The 19,301-nt window shown below is 40.3% G+C and overlaps 1 protein-coding gene across 7 annotated transcripts in view; it reads right to left on the bottom strand.

The window, feature by feature from the left end:
- LARP1 (La ribonucleoprotein 1, translational regulator) overlaps positions 1-19,301 on the bottom strand; it is a 75,251-nt gene that overhangs the window by 7,276 nt on the left and 48,674 nt on the right. For 3 of the 7 annotated variants that reach the window (XM_074291879.1, XM_074291881.1, XM_074291874.1), the window contains 15 exons: positions 14,957-15,018; positions 14,527-14,592; positions 13,151-13,325; positions 12,883-13,014; positions 12,558-12,740; positions 11,937-12,099; positions 10,901-11,045; positions 10,511-10,685; positions 10,195-10,364; positions 4,160-4,537; positions 3,665-3,788; positions 3,239-3,444; positions 2,641-2,747; positions 1,306-1,457; positions 563-707 (listed from right to left, as the gene is read on the bottom strand). In XM_074291879.1, coding sequence (XP_074147980.1) covers positions 563-707; positions 1,306-1,457; positions 2,641-2,747; positions 3,239-3,444; positions 3,665-3,788; positions 4,160-4,537; positions 10,195-10,364; positions 10,511-10,685; positions 10,901-11,045; positions 11,937-12,099; positions 12,558-12,740; positions 12,883-13,014; positions 13,151-13,274 — 2,204 coding nt within the window. In that variant the 5' untranslated portion in view covers positions 13,275-13,325; positions 14,527-14,592; positions 14,957-15,018. The remainder of the gene's footprint in view (positions 1-562; positions 708-1,305; positions 1,458-2,640; positions 2,748-3,238; positions 3,445-3,664; positions 3,789-4,159; positions 4,538-10,194; positions 10,365-10,510; positions 10,686-10,900; positions 11,046-11,936; positions 12,100-12,557; positions 12,741-12,882; positions 13,015-13,150; positions 13,326-14,526; positions 14,593-14,956; positions 15,019-19,301) is intronic. The other 4 variants (XM_074291877.1, XM_074291875.1, XM_074291876.1 and 1 more) reach the window with 4 other exon arrangements.

Below are 19,301 nucleotides of genomic sequence, written 5' to 3'. Positions count from 1 at the left end.
GTCTTTGTAGGGGTGTCAGGTGGAAGAAGAATTAGATTAATTCTATTTAGTATCAGAAAACAGAAATAAGGGGTAAAAGTTACAAAAAGGCAAATTTAGCTTCAATTTTTGGAAGAAATTTTTAAAAACTTCCAAGAGTTGAGAAGGGGAATTAGTTGCCAATAAAATAATGGGACCTCCCTCATTGGAGGTAAAGAAAAGATTGAACAGTTACTCCTTGTCAGGTATGTAACAGAACAGCCTTTTCTTGAGGTAATAGCTAGATTAGGTTAGTCTCTTCCAATCTAAAATTATATTAAGTCCACAGAACATGGGAGAATGATTAAATGTCATGAAGCAGAATTTTCAATGAAAATTAATGCTGTATTATGGCATACAGTCCAAGGAACATTTCTCCCAGCATTGGGTCCTCTATACAATAGAGCAAGCACATGGTTCATCAAGAGTTACTAAATTAAATCACTACATAAATGCAAGGGGCTTAAGCAACACCCAAATCCTCTTGTCCCAGCTTTTTTCCTCTCTGCCTGATCCACAACTAAATTTCCACTTGTCATCTTACCGGTAGCCCTCCTTGCCATCTTCTACAGCCAACTGCTTAAACTCTTCATACATTTTCTTATTGAAGTGATCCCGGAGGAAGAAGGACCAGAAGCGGAAAAGGGTATTCATCTCTTGGGACTGGCCAATGCCTAGCCGTTTCCGCTCTATAAATAGGGGAAGAGCACAAGGGATTAGAATAAGGGTTATGCTGGAGGGCAGCATGAGGAAAAAGCTTGCTCCCATCTACCCCCCCATCCATGCTTCCCATCCTACCGTGAATTCCAAGAGATCTCTAAGGTCCTTTTAACCCCATCCCACCCTAGATATAGCCAATTAGAGAAGAGAGGAGTGTCTCCCAGTACACCAAGGTTCCCCCTCTCCTGGATCCATTCTGACTTGCACCTCTCCTTGCAATACCAATGCAATTTTCCTGGTTCTCTTCCTAATGGAGATAGATAGCATCTCCTTCCTATTCCTTATTAGCTAAGTATAACTTATCTCTACCTTCCATTTTCTTTCATGTCCCAGTTAAAATCCTACCGTCTATAAGAAGCCTTTCCCAATTCCCCTTAATACTAGTGCCTTTCCCTGGTGATTATCTCCAATATCTTTTTTGTACATAGGTTTGCATGTTGTCTCCCTCCTTGAGGTCAAGGCCTGTCCTTTGCCTTTCTTTGTATCCTTGGCACTTAGCGTTGGGCCTGGCATCTGGTTGACTGAATGATGCCGCTTTCTTCCTCAACCACAGTTCTAGTCTCATACCATTAAGGCAGCGCCGACGATACTTGTGGTAGACATGTTGTGTGAAGCCATTCTCTTTGAGCAGCTCATGGGAAGGATGCTGGAACTTGGGTAGTGACTGTGGAGTGCAGCCATAGCTGCCAACAGCTGGGGTGCCCTCAGAAGGGCTGGAGCTGTGAGAAACAACACAACTTGCTCTGTTATCCCACATTTTCTTCAGTCTCTTAAACCCGCTCTGACTCTTTCTAGGGAAGAAAGTGGGGAATGGTCCCCAGCAACCACCAATAGCAAATTACCTTCCCCTGCCTTTTCACCTTTGTTTGTGCTGTTCCATGCACCTGGAAGGCCTAACTCTACCTCTCCAGGCCCCAAAACACTTAACTCTCACATCCACAGACTCAGATCTATTCCAATCTCCACAGTTTAGAGTCAAAGGTTCAGAAAAGGTTACTATTGAGAGAGTTGTTTAGTGTCAGAGATGGAAAAAAGTCCGAAGCTCTTTCCATTACAGAGTCAAATTTACCTTTCAATACAATTCAGTATTTGTGAAATGTCTATGTGCACTATGACCCAACTTCAACACCACCTCAACTATGATGTCTCCATGGACCCCCAGCTCTAAGTTATCAATTCCTTTAAGTGATAGATCCCCAAAAGAGATCTTTTGGGATGCTAAAGTCACCTCAAAGAACTTAATATACTTCATGTCATCTCTCCCCTATCATTCCCTATACTAGAGTATGAGCTAAGTTCAAGGACAATGCTTTATCCATTTCAGTACCAAGAAAAGTGCATTGTAAATCACCAGCACTCGATGTCTATTAATGACTGAAAACATTCCAATGACCCCTTCTTAGCTCAGAAACATGGTTCTTCTGGGCCAACATCCCTATCTGGCATTAAATGATGGCGACAGGGAAGAAAGGGCTACCCTATCTTCCCTGGCATGATCCTAAAGAGCTGGGGACTTTTTCCAAACATATAATAATGTCATTAAATAAGAGTATGTCTGATTCATAAATGTAAAACTCTTAAAATGATATGGGATAGAAGAGTTCCTTAAGCTCTCCCTCTCTCAAAAGTGCTATATTTACTTATCTGAAATAAAGCCACTTCCTTCAGAATTCAGAGTGCAAACCCATATCCCTAGTGTGTGATCAACAAATTCTTGTTCATCCTATTTAGTCCCTTCCTGATTTCAATCAAATCCCTTTCTCAGTCTTTACCATTCTTTCTAGACAAGATTGTTTCACTGCAATCTCTCTTCATTTACATGGATATTCTATCATTCCAGATGCCTCTGTGTTTATCTCAAAGACTACCTCTGCCACAACTCTGCCTCTGACTTCCAAATACCTGATAGATGCTGTCCGGGGCCTGTGCTCACGGGAATCCATGACCCATCCCACATGACACTCCATAGGTGGGTTTGAGCTGTGCCGTGTCTTCCTTTTTCGGGGCATCTGAAAAGATTATTCCAAGATTTGTTATTAATTAATTTGGCTAATAAAGGATGTGTGTCTTCTGAGGACCTTAAATTGTCTGCTGTTAAGATATCTTTAGTCCGGGGCAGCTAGGGGCGCAGTGTATAGAGCACCAGCCCTGAATTCAGGAGGACCCGAGTTCAAATCTGGTCTCAGACACTTAACACTTCCTAGCTGTGTGACCCTGGGCTCCAGCCTCAGGGGAAAAAAAAAAAAAAGAAAGAAAATGCAATTAATATTGTCATTGCTCTTGGAAATATAAGATCATTCATCTCTTATTAATCTTTCCATTCACTATCCTCGGAACTCCATCCTTCTAACCCACTTCCCATTCCTTTGTATGTTGTCTCCTTAACCTCTATATTTGTATTCACAATATTTAGGTACAGTGTTTAGGATAAGATAAATAATTAATGTTTTCTGATTAATTTCCTTTAAACCTGAGGTTGAATCAGATTGAAGCCTCTCACCTTGGCATCTATCGTTCTTCCTTCTTTCACCACTGGGTAAAATCGGGATGTCTGGCTTGCGTCTTTGAGTTGGGGGGTGCGGGGGGTCCGAGGAGTTCTGGTGTTGCGGTAATTCGGCGACTCTGGAACAGTGGTTGGCAGAGATCGGGCAATGGTTGAGGGCTCAGGGGCACCAAACAGTTTGTTGGCTAAGGCGTCTGTGGGAACTGTGGATATAGTAGTAGAAACTTTATGAAAAAAGGGTATGAACAGTATTCTATCTGAAGAGTAAGATTCAGAAAAGGGCCTTGGAGGTCATTTTAGTTTAACCTCTCACTGCAAACCAGAAAACTGAGGCCCAATAGGTTTCTGAGATCACAAGGTAAACTTCTAAATTCACTTTGCTAGAATTAGAATAGGCCCTACCTCTGGTTTTCTTTGACTTACCTTGCTGGAATCGTGGAGGTCCAGGTGGGACTTCTTGATTGGGGTCAACAGGAGGCTCAGGGGTCAATGTATCAAACTGCTCCCGACTAATCATATTTACTTTCTTGAAGTTCTCAACTTCTTGCTATAAACAGGGCAGTAGAAAGTGGGAAAAGAGGAAGACATGTCAAGAATGACAATACCACCTGGTCTCTGATTAAGGCTATACTAAGAAAAGTGGTCATCCAACTCTACAAGTTTTTCCTATCCCTTAATACAGTGTGGTTCAAAATAGGATGGAAGTCTTCCTGGAAAACCTTTCCAAATTAAGATTATCCTTCCATACCTAAAAAAATTCTCTTTTCATGAACCTTGAAAGAACCCATAAATAAGTTCTCCCTTGATCTTGCCACATGATTTACAGTCCCTCTGATAAATGCTTTTGTAGAACTCCATTAACATCCTCAGGTAAATCTCACTTTCTTCTCTGTCCCTTATGTAGCCCCAGGCTCTCACCTTGATCTGGGAGTACTCGGGCTCAAACTTCTCTGTCCACAGATCCTGCTCATAGTAGAAGAGCCCGTCGTTTATAACTTTGGCCAGCTCTGAACTCATCTTGGCCCGAGAGGTATGGTTACCAGTGCGATCACCCCCAGGGTGGCGCCGTAAGTAAGGTGGAGTCTGTGTGACAATGAGGATCTTGTTGACATCCCGGTCATCAATCTCATAGTCTGAGTCCTCATCTGACCAGTCAGTGAAGGTGTTCTTCCGTCCATCCATCTGTTCCATCTCTTCATCAAACAAGAAGTCTAACTCTTCTGGCTCATCTTGGTCCTTGGATTTCAATTGCTGAAGTGGAGCTGTCTGTTGTAGGAACTTGGGCTCCTCTGCTTTCTGAAAGACATAGCAAGGTAGGAGGATAGGGCAAGGCAAATATGGTTAAATGAGGCCCTTGGAAATAGTTTCCAAAATTGACCATCCAGATAATTGTGGCATTCACTAGCACAAATATAATTTCCTTATTTATTTTTACCTTTGAGCCAAAACCCAAACTTTCATTGACTTCAAAACTATAAATTCACCTATCATCCCCAAATTTTGTTTCTAACCCATTTATTTAATAAAAATTGGTTAACTGTGATTATATGTGTATACACACATACACACATGCCACTGGTCTGGGTTGCTGGTGAAAAGACAAAAAAGAAAAACATCTTCATCCTTCAAAGAGGTAATAGTCTACTAGATTCACTGATTCTCAATCTAGGGTCCATGAATCTAATTACGAGAGCACAAGCTTAAGACTGCTAGAGGTTCACAATAGTTTTTTACTTTTTTAGTTTTCTCAATAGTTTAAAAAAAAAAAAGGTTAAGAATCATATTAGAAAATGTAACATGTAAATGTATATATATATATATATATATATATATATATATATATATATACACACACACACACATAGAATTTGAGAAAAATTGGGGGAATTAGGGAGGGAAAATGTACAGAGGGGATTACATTTTATATAAGCTTTGAAGAAAATCCAAGGTAGAGGTCAAGGTAGGAAAGGGAAAGTAGAATCCAGAGAACAAATCTTGTCAGTCTGATTGGATTAAAGTATGCATGAATAAAATGTGTAAGTGTTGGAAGTCAGATGCTGATACATGAATGATGTAATCTCCGAAGCAAAAGGCAGCTACCATAGATTTCTGATAGTGGCAATGGTCAAGACCAGTGTTTTTCTAAGGCAGAGATCAAGGTAGAAAAGGGAATGTTGAATCCAGTGAACAAATCTTGTCAGTCTGATTGGATTAAAGTATTCATGAATGAAATGTGTAAGTTTTGGAAGCCAGATGCTGATACATGAATGATGTAATCTCAGAAGCAAAAGGCAGCCACCATAGATTTTTGATAGTAGCAATGGTCAAGACCAGTGCTTTTCTAAGACAGAGATCAAGGTAGAAAAGGGAATGTATAATCCAGTGAACAAATCTTGTCAGTCTGATTGGATTAAAGTATTCATGAATGAAATGTTTAAGTGTTGGAAGCCAGATGCTGATACATGAATGATGTAATCTCAGAAGCAAAAGGCAGCCACCATAGATTTTTGATAGAAAAACACTGGTCTTGACCATTGCCACTAAGGCAGAGATCAAGGTAGAAAAGGGAATGTTGAATCCAGAGAACAAATCTTGTCAGTCTGATTGGATTAAAATATTAATGAATGAAATGTGTAAGTGTTGGAAGCCAGATTCTGATACATTAATGATGTAATCTCAGAAGCAAAAGGCAGCCACCATAGATTTTTGAAAGTAGTGGCAATGGTCAAGACCTGTGCTTTTCTAAGAGTATTTGGGGAGTCATACATAAGATCTGACTAGAAAAGGGAGAAGCTTAGAGACCAATTTTGGGGGGCAAGGGGCCTACTACATGAAAGAATGGGAGTATCTGTTAAAATCCTCAGTGGATAGGAGACATTCCCTGCTACTCTAATTTACCTACATAATTATGAATCCAGGGTAATTGTAAAAGCTTACTGAAGGTAGGGATTGTATCTTTAATAATGCTAATATCACCTATAAAAGCATGGCATTTAACACGTAAAACCCTTTCATAAAAAGTTCTGTAGTTTGTCAAGTGAGGGTCACTACGGTAAAAATTATTTCTTCAGTCACACAACTAGTATATGCTTATAAGTAGTCTTGTAAGACTGCATTCAACATTGATGTATAAAAAGCTTGTTATCTTTTGCTTCTGGAACATAGTATTCCAAGTTCTTTTTTTACAGCAATGGCTCCTAAGTTACATGTGATCCTGATTATGGTTCCCTCAGAACTTTTTAATTCTTTAAGTTTTTCCTCAATGCTCTAGATTTTGGTTATAATCTTCCTGGGAGTTTCTTCCCAAGAGGTGATTAAAGATTCTCTTTCCATTTAAGCCTCTGGTTATAAGATTTGGGCAGTTTTCTTTTCTGACTTCTTGAAATACTATGGCTAAGCTACTTTTGGTTGTAGTTTTCAGGTAATCAATTGATTACTAAATTGTTTTTTTACCGGGTCAGTTTCTCCTTTTTTTTTTTTTTTTTTTTTTTAATATTTCTTGTTATCAAGTCATCAGCTGGTTTTTGATCCATTCAAATTTTTAGGGAGTTAGCTATCTGGATATGATTTTGTATCTCTTGTACCATGTTAATTCCTTTTTAAATTCATTCATACTTCATTACTTCTCTATCACTATCTCTTATTCCCTTTAGTGCTCTAGATAAATGAAATTTTTTCTCCCCCCTTTCAAGGCAAGGTTAGGGACTTGCATAGTTACATAGCTAATAACTTAACTATCTAAGGATAGATTTGATCTTCCTAATTTCACGGTCATACCATCTAGTTGCCCCTCTTATTCCTTTCTAAAAATATCTTTACCTCTTAAAAAAAAAATTCTTCTAATCATTCTAAACTTGTGTCCCATCTACTTTTCTTTTTGGGTTTTGTATATCATTTGAAATCATTCTTTCCTTCTGGGTTTGTGTCCTATACTTCCCTCACAATAAGTATTATGTTGGAATTTGTTTCTTCTAACAGCCTACTTCTGGGGGCAATATTTAGGTTGGTCTTGCTGTTGCTTTCTTTATTTTAGGAATTTGGGTATAAACTGGGATCTTCAAGTTTTCAGGGTTTCCAAAAGTCTTGATCTAGAAGATTCAGGTGAAGCCCTCCTGAAACAATCCCTGAAAAAGTGGCTTATTTGGGTTTGGGTCTGAAAAATACACCTGTGGTGCTGTTCTTAGTTGGATCTATAGTAGACTATTGCTGGACCTAGCAACCATCTTAGTTCTAAGCTCTCATAACTTCTTAACTAGACTGTAGCAATAGTTTTCTAATCTCTTTCCCTCAGGTCTCTCAACAGTCTAGTCCAACCACTAAATAATCACCAATGATTTTATATCTATATTACTTTTCTACTTAAAAAGTGATTCTCTACTGTGTTTAGGATGAAAATACAAACACTCCTTTTTTTGGCACTGAAAACTCTTTGCAATTGGGCCCTCAAACCACCTTTCTATCCTTAATATACATTATGATTTTTCATGGATTCTCAGCCCAGGAAAATTGAAGTTTTGTTCCTCCTCAATGACAGACTTTGCAGCAACTGTTCCTCACACCTAGAATACATCCCCTTTTCTTTTTTACCTCCCAGAGCCTAAGATCTTCTCTATCAGGCTTTTCTTTATCCTTCCAGCTGTGAGGAGGACCTTTGCCTTTCTTAAACTATCATTTTGTTTATAAAAGCATATCTATATGTACATGTTGTCAGTCTTCCATTAGAACAGAAGCAGCCTTAAGGGCAGATAATATACTGCTTTTGTTTTTATATCTCCAGTGCCTGGATTTGTGTTAGCATTAAACATTTTAATAAATGCTTACATAGTACAAAGCACATTATCAAAATATCTACTTTGTCCACCCACCCCCTTCACAACAACAAAAGTTCTAACTCCATTTCCCTTTTCATCCTTTTGCTTAGAGAAGATATTTTGTGTCTTTAAGTCTGACCTCTACGCCAAATTCCTGGGATCATTTGTGATTGTCTCCAATTTCCTTATGTTACTGAAAGGGCAATAGTAATTGCAATCTGTTGTGACTAGGAGTGTACTGAAAGACAGTGTGGTGAAAGGATAAATGACTCAGTCTGATGCAGATTGTCAGTCAAGAGGTCACAAGTCAGCTCAAAGACACCTTAGCAGGGTTCCTGAAATTTCCTTCTGGGCTCCAAAGCAGTAAATATCTCAGATGAAAGTTGAGGGTAGATAGGCCACAAGAAAGAGTCTACAGAAGAAGTAGGTGAAGCCATTTCAGAACGAATTCAGAATTTCCAATTTAAAAACCATCAAATCTAAGAAAATGAAAGAAAAACAGATAATATTGTGGAGAGATCACAGAAAGACGAAACACTAAATATATTACTGGTGAATTGTGAGCTGGTCTAAGAAATCTGGAAAGTAATCTAGAATTCTACTACAAAATGTGACTATGCTCATACCCTTTTGATCCAGATACCCTGCTACTAGATACCCCCAGAAAGGTCAAAACAGAAAAGTTGCATACATATCAAAATATTCATAAAAGCCTTTATGTCTATATGTGTGTGTACTTTATACTTGCTAAGATCCAGAAACAGCTGAAGTTTCCTGAATAGAAAAGGGTTAAACAACTGTGGCACACAAATGTTCTATTATTTTGCCACAAGAAATAAGAATTCAGAGAAGCATAAGAAGCTTCTAAGAATTGATACAGAATGAAAAAAAGTATAAATAGGAAAATAATATATATAAGGCTAAAGAGGAAAAGATCACAACTGAATTCTGTGTACTTACAATGGCCAAAAAAAAAGAAATAAAACAAAAGTGGCACCTTCACCTTTGCTAGGGGTGGTTGGGTAGGAACAGACACTGCACAACAGAAACATACAGGGCTAGAGACAGATCTTTTCAGCAATTTAAGGATTTTTGCTTAATTTTGCTTATTTATTATAAAGTGCTTTGGGGATGGGAATAGGAGAAGAGAGTTGGTGGGATATGGGATGAGAAGAGAAGCAATAGTGATCCCACCCCCACTGACCCCCCCCCAAAAAAGAGGAAAGAGTCACTGCATTTTTTTAAATGCAGGGGAAAAAAAGCAGAAGGGGGTTGAGAAAGGCACAGACAAGCAGGACAGCTTTGAAACTAATATATTTAATTTATTAAATAATTCTGAAAAGAAATGCATGTTGTACGTCGAGATTGATGGTTTCATGGACAATCCTCTTTTTGTGTTGTTCTTCTTTGTATATAGAAATGATCCTGTTTGTAGATATAGTAAGTTAAAAAAAAATCATCTACAACAAAAATGAAAAATAATCAAGTCCAACCCTTTCATTTTATAGAAGAGGGAACTGAGAAATCATTTGCCCAAAGTCATTTTAGTAGCAGCAAAATGGAGACGGAAACAAATCTTGATGAACCCCCCCCCTTTCAGGTATATGAGAAGGGCCTTTTATAGGGGATGCTATTTTCTGATGACAAAACAAGGAGAATGGTTTCAAATGTAGCCCTGTGGTGGTGGGGAAGGGGGGAAAGGGGAGGGGAGAAATATTAAATTTGAGGAAGGATTAAGTGAGAGCTATTATTAAATCAAGGGGTATGACAAAAGACCAAAGAAGAGTCCTCAAATCTGGGTCCTCAAGGAACCCTTGAGGGTGTGAGATTTCTGAAATGTGGTTCCGCCTCCAATTCTAGGACTTCACCGTTCTCTGGTACATCTGGATATCTGTGTGTATGCGCTGACACATCAGGGTCATCCCATGCTGGAGTGAGACAGGTTAGGACTAAGACACTAGGAGGAAAGGGAGCAGGGAGTGAATAAGGGTGATTAAGGCAAGCAATGGTTAGAATACACTGGCCTCAAAGGCCCTCCAATTCTTCTGTAGAACAAAAATCTGATTAAAGAAATTCCCTGATGAATATATGGCAAAGCAAAAAGAGCAATCTGCCCAAGTCCCTTCCCCATCCAATACAAACCTTGGGCTTTGCTGGAGAGGGCCGAGGTCTCTTCTTTACCTCTATCCAATTTTCTGAATCTAGGTCTGGCAGGCTGGCTGAGAGGCCTTTTGGTAGCGTCTTTAGGTTGCTGACCTCCTCTGTCTTAGTTGGCACAGGGGTGGCCGAGCGTGGAGAACCTGGTGCTGATTCTGGAGGGAGTGCTGGGATTAGAACAAGCTAGGGCCTAAGTCTTGAACTGTTCCCACAGTTTTCCCTCTCTCAAGTAGAAGGTAACATTTTTTCATAGGTGGTCTCCCCAGTTTTGCTCCCCATCCTGCCAATTTCCCCCACTGACCTGTCTCCTTCTGGAAACTCTGTCGGGGCACAAACTCAGGGCAGTTGATGAGCTGAGAGAAGTCAGTCTGGGAATAATCTGTCATCGTGGGTCCTGGTAGGGGCCATTTCTCAGGCTGCTCCTTCCTCCGGATTTTCTGCTCTACAATCTCAACCACTTTGCTATCCTTTAGGGCCTATACAAGGAATATGCATGTACAGTGACAAAAAAATTCCCACTTGTGTTGGTCAGACCCCACTAAAATTCTAGCTAATAGGCAATTTGGGGGGCAATCACCAATGCAAATTGAAATGGGCTGTCCTCCCACCCCCAAGGCCAGCACCCTTCCTCCCCTACCAGGTCCTAAACTCTACTTTCCCCATTCCCTGCAGTGTCCCTGCTCCCTGGCACCTGGATAATGAGGCCCACTTCAGTAGTGAGGGCTTTCACTCTGTGGAAGGAGGCAATGAGGGTGATGGGAAGGAAACCGTCATTATCCATTTTACGCCGTAGGAAGAAATCTCGCTCCAAATTGTCCACACTGAAATAGTATTCGCTATTCGCCAGGAAAGAAAGAGGAGATATGAATAAGAGGAGGGTGGGGAAAGGACACTGTGCCTTTTCTGCACACAATTCTCTATAGCTCATTAACATACACTGAAACCTTTCTTCTCAGAGTCCTTCAGCAGCCCTTTTCTACACTTAAATCTTTCATTCCCCAAAAAGGCTCTGTGCTCCAGGAATGGTACCCTCCAAAAAAGGGGAGAAAAACCTCCTAATAAAACGAGTGGCAGTATATTGTAGCAGAGATACAACAAACTAACAATATGGCATATGACTCAGATTAAGAAAATGGTAGGTTTAAATCCCACTTCAGATACTAGTCAATCAACAAGTCATTGAACCCCTGTGCTTTGGTTTTCCCATGTTTAAAAAAAAAAAAATGCAATAAAAAACCCCCATCCACTAGGGAGTTAAAGGTATTTAACGACAATCCCATCTCTTATATAGTGCCTTCTTGACTAGTACCCAACCTCCCTCTCAGTGCTTAGCAAGGAACTGACTTCAAAGATGATACTCCCATGTTGTTGATTTGAATAGACATGGCCTGACAAAAGTCAAAAGAGGCAGAATAAAATAAAGAATTTCAGGTTTAGAGCTAGAAGGAATTTGAGATCTATGTCAACCTCCTCATCTGTAAACACGAAAACTGACATTCAGAGAAAATGACTTGCCCTATGTCACACAGAAGAACCTATATCTGAAGTTAAGTCTCATGACTCCAAATATAGAATGCACTCCTTAATATCATACACTATCTTATTATTCCATTCGAAACCCAACCAGGTTTCTTAGGCCTTTGAATTCCTTGCCATTCCATCCCCCCACCCCAGCCCAGGAGCACAATCATTCTCCCTGAAGCCAGCCTTGATAAACTCCAACTCACATCTGTCGCTTAATGTAGTCTTTCAGCAGCTCCTGGTCCACATTATATAAATCATTGCTGCTCACATTGTCAAAGTAATAAGTAATGTTACTTTGGTACTTGGGTGTGCGAGAGCCATCAGAGCAGTCATACTTTCGGTAGCCATACTGGTAATCAAAGTGGGCTGTGAAGCGGGAGAAAGGAAGAGAAAGATGTTATCATATGATGGAAAGACAGTCTCTTTCTCTGTGAGGGAACTTTCCTGGGAAGGACAGATGGCTGCTGAGGGAACAAATCAGACAAAGGTGAAAACGTGGAGGAATAGAAAGACCACCATTCTGGGAATCCTAAACTTAAGATTCCAGATTTGATTCTGCTTGCTTGGGCAAGTCACAACTTCTCTGGGATTGCATTAGACACTAACCTCTAATAGCTCAAGTGCTCTTTTAGTTCTAATATTTTTGCATTTTAAGGACCCTCCCAGATTTAAGTCCATATGAAATTCATAAAAGGAATCCAGAGTTAGATTTTGCTAATGGCCCCAGCTTAGTGGGGGGAAAAGGAGGATTGATTCAACACTCCCTACCCAAAACCTAAGCACTAGGTCCTATTCCCCTCACCCCATTCTCAGCTCTCACGTACATCGAGTGTTGCCCCGGCCTCGGCCCCGGCCTCTGCCTCGCCCCCGGCCTCGGCCCCGGAACGCGCCCCGAATGGCTCCCCCCTCACTCTTCACGCTTGACGTCTCATCATGGTCAGGCCAGGCCCTTTCCTGTTTGTTGTCCGGATGCCACCCCGGGGAAGAGGGAGGGCCTTGGCTCAGTCCTGGAGAGAAGGGGGAGGGGTGGGGTTCATCCACCTGGGGGATACCTCCTTTCTGCCCCAGTTCCCTATCTACCCCTGATAGCTTCCCACTCTCCAGCCCATCACCAAGAAATCCTCCCTACCCAGGAGAGCTCTCAGGTACCTTTGACCTCACCACGGCTGGCAGACGGGTGGCGAAGCTGCTCATTCTGGCGGTTGGTACGTAAAGCAGTTTTGTCTCTGGCCACATCTGACTTCATGTCTATTTGCAATGGAACCCACTTGTGTTTGCTCCCTGGGGAACATCGTGAGCACGTGAAACACCGTTAGGGGAGAGGGGGGGCTTTTCAGTGACACCTTTTCCCACCCCCTCCCATAGATAGAATGTCCACTTTATAGATCTGGTCCTTCCCAGGGTTTAGGCCACTTACCTTTCTTCTTCTGTCCAGATTTCTGGCCATCATCATCCCCATTTTTCTCTTCTCCAGATTCATCTGACTTAGCCTTTGGACTTTCCTTATTGTCACTCCCATCTCCTTTTTCCTGTTCCTTCATGTCCTTCTTCAGAGGTGGTTTGCGAAGTGGAGCTGGCTTATGGGGCTGGGGCTGGAGGAGAAACAAGGGGTTCTTCATAAATAATCCAGTAGGAGAGAGTAAATCAGTCAGGGTGAGGTATCCCCCCTGACCCATCATGTTTTCCTAAACAACATTCCTACAAAGAAGAGTGTTGAAGGAAAAATACTAAGTAGTTTAAGAGACCTGGACTTGAGTGCTGGTAAACCCATGAGCAGGCTGCTTAACCTTAACTACAGGGAATTTCTTCTATAAGCAAGGTTAGGGTACAATATATGGGGCTAGACCACAGCTCTAAGCCTTCCTCACACACCTCCTGCGTGATCCTAGCTAAGTTACTTAATATCTCTCATGCCTCACTTTTTCTTTAAAAGGGGACAAGTGCTTATCTCATGAGGCTGTTATGAGGATCAAAAGAAGGGCCTAGCAAACCTTAAAGCACTATAAAATTTCTTGCTATTTTTATTATGATTTTTTAAATATGGGAGATGATAATTCCTGGTTAAATTAAAATACTAGAATTTGAATTCAAGCTATGATATTTACTATGTGATCATTGGCATATCTCCTGGTTTCTCAGTTTCCTCATCTGTATTTGCTTTGTCTACCTCAAACTTACTGAAATACTGTGTAAATTTTGAAATATTTACAAGAAGAAATGAGTTATTACTATTATTATCATCACTACTAATCTATACACAGGCCTGCTGGCTACTTAATCTGAGAAGTGAAGTCCTGGACAAGTTAGGGCCTGAAGGGATTGAGGATCTCCCCTTGTGGGAAAGCTGAGGAGAAGCCAGACCCAGGGTCATATTACCATCCAGCAGAGGGAGAGACTCAAGCACACTGGCAGTCACCACCAGCAGACCTGGACAGGAATGTTATCCAGCCTGCAGTCCCAGAATAGCAGTATGGAATAAAGAAACTAGGGGACAGAAAAGGCCTAACAAGGCAACCTAAGGCCTACAATCTTTGGGGGAAACTATTCTTGGCCCCTCCTGATCAGGAATTCAAGAACCCAAAAACATTCTAACCAAAGAACTTAGGCTAATGCTTAGTCTAGATCATGGTAGTAGGTATGATAGCACTCCAGCACAACTTCAATTTTATACTATTTCTCTTCCCACCCCTATCTTTCTTCTGGTTACTAGGCCCCAGAAGTCACAGGTTAAGAAACCAAGTTGGTGGGGAAGGGTAAATACAAGCTGATCTCAACTGAACCCTAGTCTCTTACCTGAACACTCTTGTGGGCTATCTCCCCAGGTGTGGGCCAGTTGGTAGCATCTCCAAAGTCACTAACCTGCAAAGCAAAATTAGATCATTCTCTTAACAACAATGTGCCCTTATTACCTTTTCTCCCCTTATCTCTCAATTCCTTAATTAGTATCTTTATTAGTCCCCACACCTCCCACCTGTGTTTAAAAATTTGCCATCAAAGCAGTGGGTAACTGGAGAGTGAGATGAAGATGGAAAGATTCAGAATCATCTCCTCCAATAGCCACTCTAATCCCTATCCCTAACCCTGAACAGCTGCTAGTTAGGTAAAGTCTGAAGGGGAAGTGACAGCTGGTACCATAGATGGAGTAAGCTCCAGGCTGAAAATCTCGTAAGGCCCTAGGAAAACTGCTCCTGGAAAGCACCTCCAGTTGATACTATTAACATACCTTGCTACCTTTTCGAGGTTTGGGGTTGGCTGCTCTCACCACTTTGGCCGGAGCTGAATGCTCTATGGGGATAAGATGAAAAAGACATTGATTGAAGCAGAGGCAATCAGGAGAAAGTGCACAATCCTGCCCTCTCCCAAATGAACTTCTATTTCCTGTCCCCCCTCTCCCTCTGTTGCACAAATAGGCCCCAAATCTGAACCTCCCTGAGTCTGGTAAAGCCAATATTGGAGGGAAGTAAGGGTTGAACAAAAAAGGCTCAGATGATCTACATTCAATGGAAACTAGCTTCTCCTCAATCCTCTTGTTATCCGCAGACTTTAAAAGCAGGGCTGGGATACAATTGTGGAGAGGAGACCCAACCAAAAAAAATTACAAGTGGAATGAGGCTCAATGTTTCTCGCAGTGTATAGCAGGTGTGTGTATGCGCGCACACATACATATGTGTGTGTGATATCACTGAAGGCATCCTGCTAGCTTTCTAAAGTTTACAATCCTACAATCTTTATAGTAATCCCTTCTAACATAAGCTAAGTGGGAAAATTCAAGCTGAAGAAAGCTTAGATTCTGAGCTTTTTTACCTTTTTGCCTCAATTTTCTAACAATCTCTGGATTTAATGAGTTAAGGCAAAGGATAGGTCAAATTCCACTTTTTTGGTGAGCTTTCGTGACCCAGGTTGATGAATACATTTCTATCAGTGAAACATTAAACATATCTACATACAAGGAATATGCATTAAGTAGGATGTTAGGCTGATGCTGAATCAAACCCAAGCTTCGAATTCCTACATTGAACATAAAGATCTTAAGATCATCAGGCCAAATCTAAGTCTGCCACACTTGATCTAAAAGCACTATGGGAAGGGATGTTAGTTTAGAGAACACAAAGAGTCACAGAGATACCAAAAGAATAATCAATGGAAAAGATTCTAAGAAACTGGAACTAAGAAACACAATATAATCTCTATTAGGGATTCTTCCTGGGGGCAGCTAGGTGGCGCAGTGGATAGAGCACCAACCCTGAATTCAGGAGGACCCCTGTTCAAATCTGGTCTCGAATACTTAGCACTTCCTAGCTGTGTGACCCTGGGCAAGTCACTTAACCCCAGCCTCCAAAAAAAATTTCTTTTCCCCTAATTTTTAGCTCTTTTGCTTTATTATTTCTACCTACTACAATATAGACCAAGTCACTCAACTTTTATTGTAAATAAGATGATCTAAGGTTCCTTCCTGCTTTAAATCCAATGATGCCATAAGGTATGGGAATATGAAAATTAGGGCCATCAGGGAAAAGCATAGAAGGTAGAAATGGGGAAATGATACTGTATACCCTCGGAAGGAAAATCAGAATGGGCTCCCAAGAATTCAAACAATTAGAAACCTGAAGCTGTCAGTCTATATGTCTCCCAAGCCTGGTAATACAGAGTCCATATTACTATTCTTGAGATTCAGAGATTATTACTAAGGGACAGTCTTCCTCCAGTCACATAGGAGACCCTTGCTTTGCCAAAGAATAAAAATAGATAGAGGTGGTGAGGAATGAATGAGCTAAGATAAGTGAATATTTAGGTAGTATAGCATAAAAAGAATCAAGGCTTGGATTCCAGTGTCAGTGCCAGTCCCAGTTCTTCTACCTGGCTGAGCCTCAGGTTCCTTCTCCTATAAAATTAGGAGAATTGTATTATATGATATCTGAGGTGGCTTGGGTGGTAACATTATTATTAACAAACTCTATAATAAAACTCTTTTACAGGTCAATCTTTCAGGGAAGAAGATGGACATTCAATGATATAGGTGAATTTCATCTATTTCTGATGAAAAGATCAGGACTGAACAAAAAATTTTATCTCCAAACACAGAGTTCAAGGGAAACATAAAAATGTAAAAAAGAATTCTTGAGAAATATATTTCTGTTATAGGCATACGTTTGATTTTATTATGAAAATATGAAAAAAGAAACTTAAGGTGGAAAGGGGATTGTACTGGACAAAAAGGTAAAAAGAGGTAAAATAGGAGAAATTACATCTCACAAACCTATGAACCTTCCTGAGATTTTGAAGAAACAACTTCCCACCACCAAACACTAATCTCTCCCACCAGGCCTCTCTAGCCCTTAAGTTGCCAATATAGCCAGAGACCAATGACCTTGAAAGCCAACAAACCTTTTAGGACTCAATAGCCAAGGTTTTTCTCCAACTTACCTCCCACCTCCTTCTGCTGCCTTATCAGCTAGGTACCAGCTGGAGAAGATGACATTTCCCAGACCCTGAGAGGACAGAACTCACTGAGCTGATTATGAAAGAAATGTTCTACTCTTTGGTCTGACCAATGTTCCCTTAATGAGCAGAAAGTGTCCCCACCCAGCTTTTTACCGAAGCATTCCTGACAACAGCTCCCTAGAGAAGACACTGCTGCTTTAGAGTCACCCCACACAGAGGTAGGCTACAAATTAAATCTGAAACTGCCACTGGTCTGTTTTCTCCCCCCCCCCTCCTTCAGAATACACAATAATTTTCACCTACTCGCTCATATTTCCAATCAGCCTGGCACTGCCCCAACCTCTGGGACTTCCCAATAACTTGGTGTGATTGCCACAGTGTATTGGAAAGAATACTTAGACTGAAGTCAGAGATCTGGCTTTGAGTCTTAACTGTTGAATATTCACATAACTGTGATCCTAGGCAATTTTAACTATTCATTAATTTTCTCACTGACAAAAAACCAGGAATGCCATTATTTTCATGAGTTACTACCATTTTGTTACGAGGAAAGTATTTTGTAAGCCTTAATTATTAGATTATTATTAAGTATTATTATTAAGTATTATTATTATTAAGTATTAGAGATTTAAAGTTGGAAAGATCAAAAGACCACCTTGTTGCTGAGGAGGTAAGGTCTCTGGCTGGGATTTATCAAGGGCAATCTGATGCTGAACATCTTTTGTTACCTGTTGGTAGAATGTTCTTTATCATGCAATTCAGGCCCAGATAGACTTTTATGATTAGTGATGACTTATTGAGAAAAAGTTGGACCACCAGAATGTGATGTATTATGTGCTCGAACAGAATTGTCTATACTGTGATTTTCCAAAGTCTGATTCAGTGTAAAATCAAGGGCTCCAGAGGTTGCAAATTATACCCCCAAAATCAGTTATTTTAAGAATCAGAGACAGAATTTGAACCTAGATCTTCCTGATTCTAAACCTCTTACTTTATCAATTTAACCATCTGAGCTTACTTCAAATGAACAATCGAGTCAGAATCAAGCCTGTGAAGCCTTTTTTACTTAGTTATATAGCTATATATAGCTACTGTTACAATGAATACACCAGGGTAGCTGCTCTAGACCAAAACACACCTCTAACCCTATGATTTTTCAAGGGAATTTCTCCCTGCCTCTGATGGCACAATACTTCCAAAAGTTTTGGAACACAAAGTAAGAAGATGACAAATTAAGGAGTGCTTGGCTAGTCCTATTCCAGAGTGTGACAAGCATGAAATTGACATTGAACCTGGGTTGAAATCAAGACTTATACCTGTATGACTTTAGGCAAGTCACTTTCTTCTTCTTGGAGCCTGTTTCTTCAATTATAAAGCCAGGGTGAAAGTAAACCACAGAATAATTAAGACTCCTTTTAGCACTTAAATTTTATAATTCTAATCTACATGAGCATCTGAAACAAAATTTACCCTTCTTGCCACAACCTGTGGTCTCTTACTCTTTCCACTTTTGGTACAACTTTACATTCAAAAAAGTGAGAGGGTTGCAGTGCTAGGAGCCCAAGTGTTTTATAATTGGGTGGGGAACAAGTCTAGGAGATAGAGCAGACAAGGGCTTTCCTGGATTGGAACATGCTTTTTTTTTCCTTTTTAAAATTAAAAAAAATTTTTAATTAATTTTTGTTGTTATAACTTTTTTTTGACAGTACATATGCATGGGTAATTTTTTACAACATTATCCCTTGCACTCACTTTTGTTCCAAATTTTCCCCTCCTTCCCTCCACCCCCTCCCCTGGATGGCAGTCAGTCCATACAGGAACATGCTATTTTTAAAAATTAAATAGCAGCAACTCACATTTCTGTAGAGTCACAAGAATTTATAAGGAAACTTCTTCAGAATGATCCTTCGAGCAAAGAAGTATAATTATTATTATCCTTAATTTTCAGATAAAGAAACAAACTTTTCTGAAGTCTGGTATCCAAAATATACAAGGAATTGAACATCAAGAACCATTCCTTAGTAGATTAGTGGCCAAAGATTAAAAATAAATTGTCAAAAGAACTATAAAGAGCAACAGTTACGTCAAATGTTTCAAATCACTACTATGGAAATATAATAACAACT

The sequence above is a fragment of the Sminthopsis crassicaudata genome, chromosome 2, assembly GCF_048593235.1.
Source record: "Sminthopsis crassicaudata isolate SCR6 chromosome 2, ASM4859323v1, whole genome shotgun sequence".
Classification (NCBI taxonomy): Eukaryota; Metazoa; Chordata; class Mammalia; order Dasyuromorphia; family Dasyuridae; genus Sminthopsis; species Sminthopsis crassicaudata.
This window is presented reverse-complemented; position numbering and strand designations above follow the sequence as displayed.